Consider the following 1,040-nt stretch of genomic DNA (forward strand, 5'->3'; position numbering starts at 1 on the left):
AGACCGAGTGCGACAAGTGGCTGCGGGGAGAAGTGCCTCAATGCATCAACTGCATAAAGGCTAAGAAAGGCAGCGCAGAGCACAGCGCCTTTGACAGAGAGTGTACGGAAAGAAAGAGGTGGGATGCTCTGGCCAGATCGGCGGTAGCGTATTGCTAAGGTTGCCCAAGGTGAGTCCTTCCAGTACCGAATGCTGCAGGCCAATCTCCAGCGGAGCCAAATCGCCACACGGGAGCTACTGCTCGAAGCCACCAAGCGTAAGGCATGCGTAGCATTGCTGCAAGAGCCCTACGTTGGTGGGGCGAAAAGTATGAGGACATACAATGGAGTGAGGATCTTCCAGAGCGAAGGGGAAGGGGGTGGAGCAGTAAAGGCGTGTATTGTAGTACTCGACGACACACTGGATGTCGAACTACATACACGCCTTAGCAGTAACAACATCGTTGTGGCCACTCTCAGAACCAAAGCCTGGGAGATGATTGTAGTGTCCTTCTACTTCGAGCCCGATAAACCAGTGGGGCTCTACCTGGACCATCTTAGGCGGATAGGGAGAGAGCTGGGTATCCATAGGATGGTCCTGGGAGGCGATGCGAACGCAAAAAGCCCGTGGTGGGGTGGCGAAGTGGAAGACTCGCGAGGAAGAGATGTGTCTGCTGTACTGGAAGAAATGGGAATGCACATACTCAACACCGGGGACATCCCTACGTTCGATACCATCAGAGGTGGGAAAAGGTACTCTAGCTACGTGGATGTGACAGCGTGCTCCGACGATCTGCTGAACCGAGTGGACAACTGGAGGGTTGAGGAGAGTCTCACGAGCTCGGACCACAACGGCATATCCTTCGGCATCAGACAACATAAATCCACAGGCACGAACATAATACGAACTACACGCATATTTAACACACACAAGGCAAACTGGACTCAGTTTCATGAGAAACTGACCCGGCTGATGTCGGACAGACAATTAACTATACAAGACATAGACACAATACACAGCACACAACAAATAGATGACGCAATAGACAGATACACTGAAGC

General features: G+C 52.0%; 1 protein-coding gene across 1 annotated transcript in view; it reads left to right on the forward strand.

Annotated features, from left to right (window-relative positions):
• LOC149490920 (uncharacterized) overlaps window positions 1-158 on the forward strand; it is a 1,318-nt gene extending 1,160 nt beyond the window's left edge. The window contains exon 1 of the mRNA XM_089704405.1: window positions 1-158. This exon is cut by the window's left edge and continues 1,160 nt beyond it. Within this exon, the coding sequence (XP_089560531.1) occupies window positions 1-158 (158 nt within the window).
• Window positions 159-1,040: the final 882 nt, after the last annotated feature.

This window comes from Colias philodice, chromosome 1 (assembly GCF_061535455.1).
Source record: "Colias philodice isolate Cphi_HAF_F1 chromosome 1, ilColPhil1 Martin Lab GWU primary, whole genome shotgun sequence".
Classification (NCBI taxonomy): domain Eukaryota; kingdom Metazoa; phylum Arthropoda; class Insecta; order Lepidoptera; family Pieridae; genus Colias; species Colias philodice.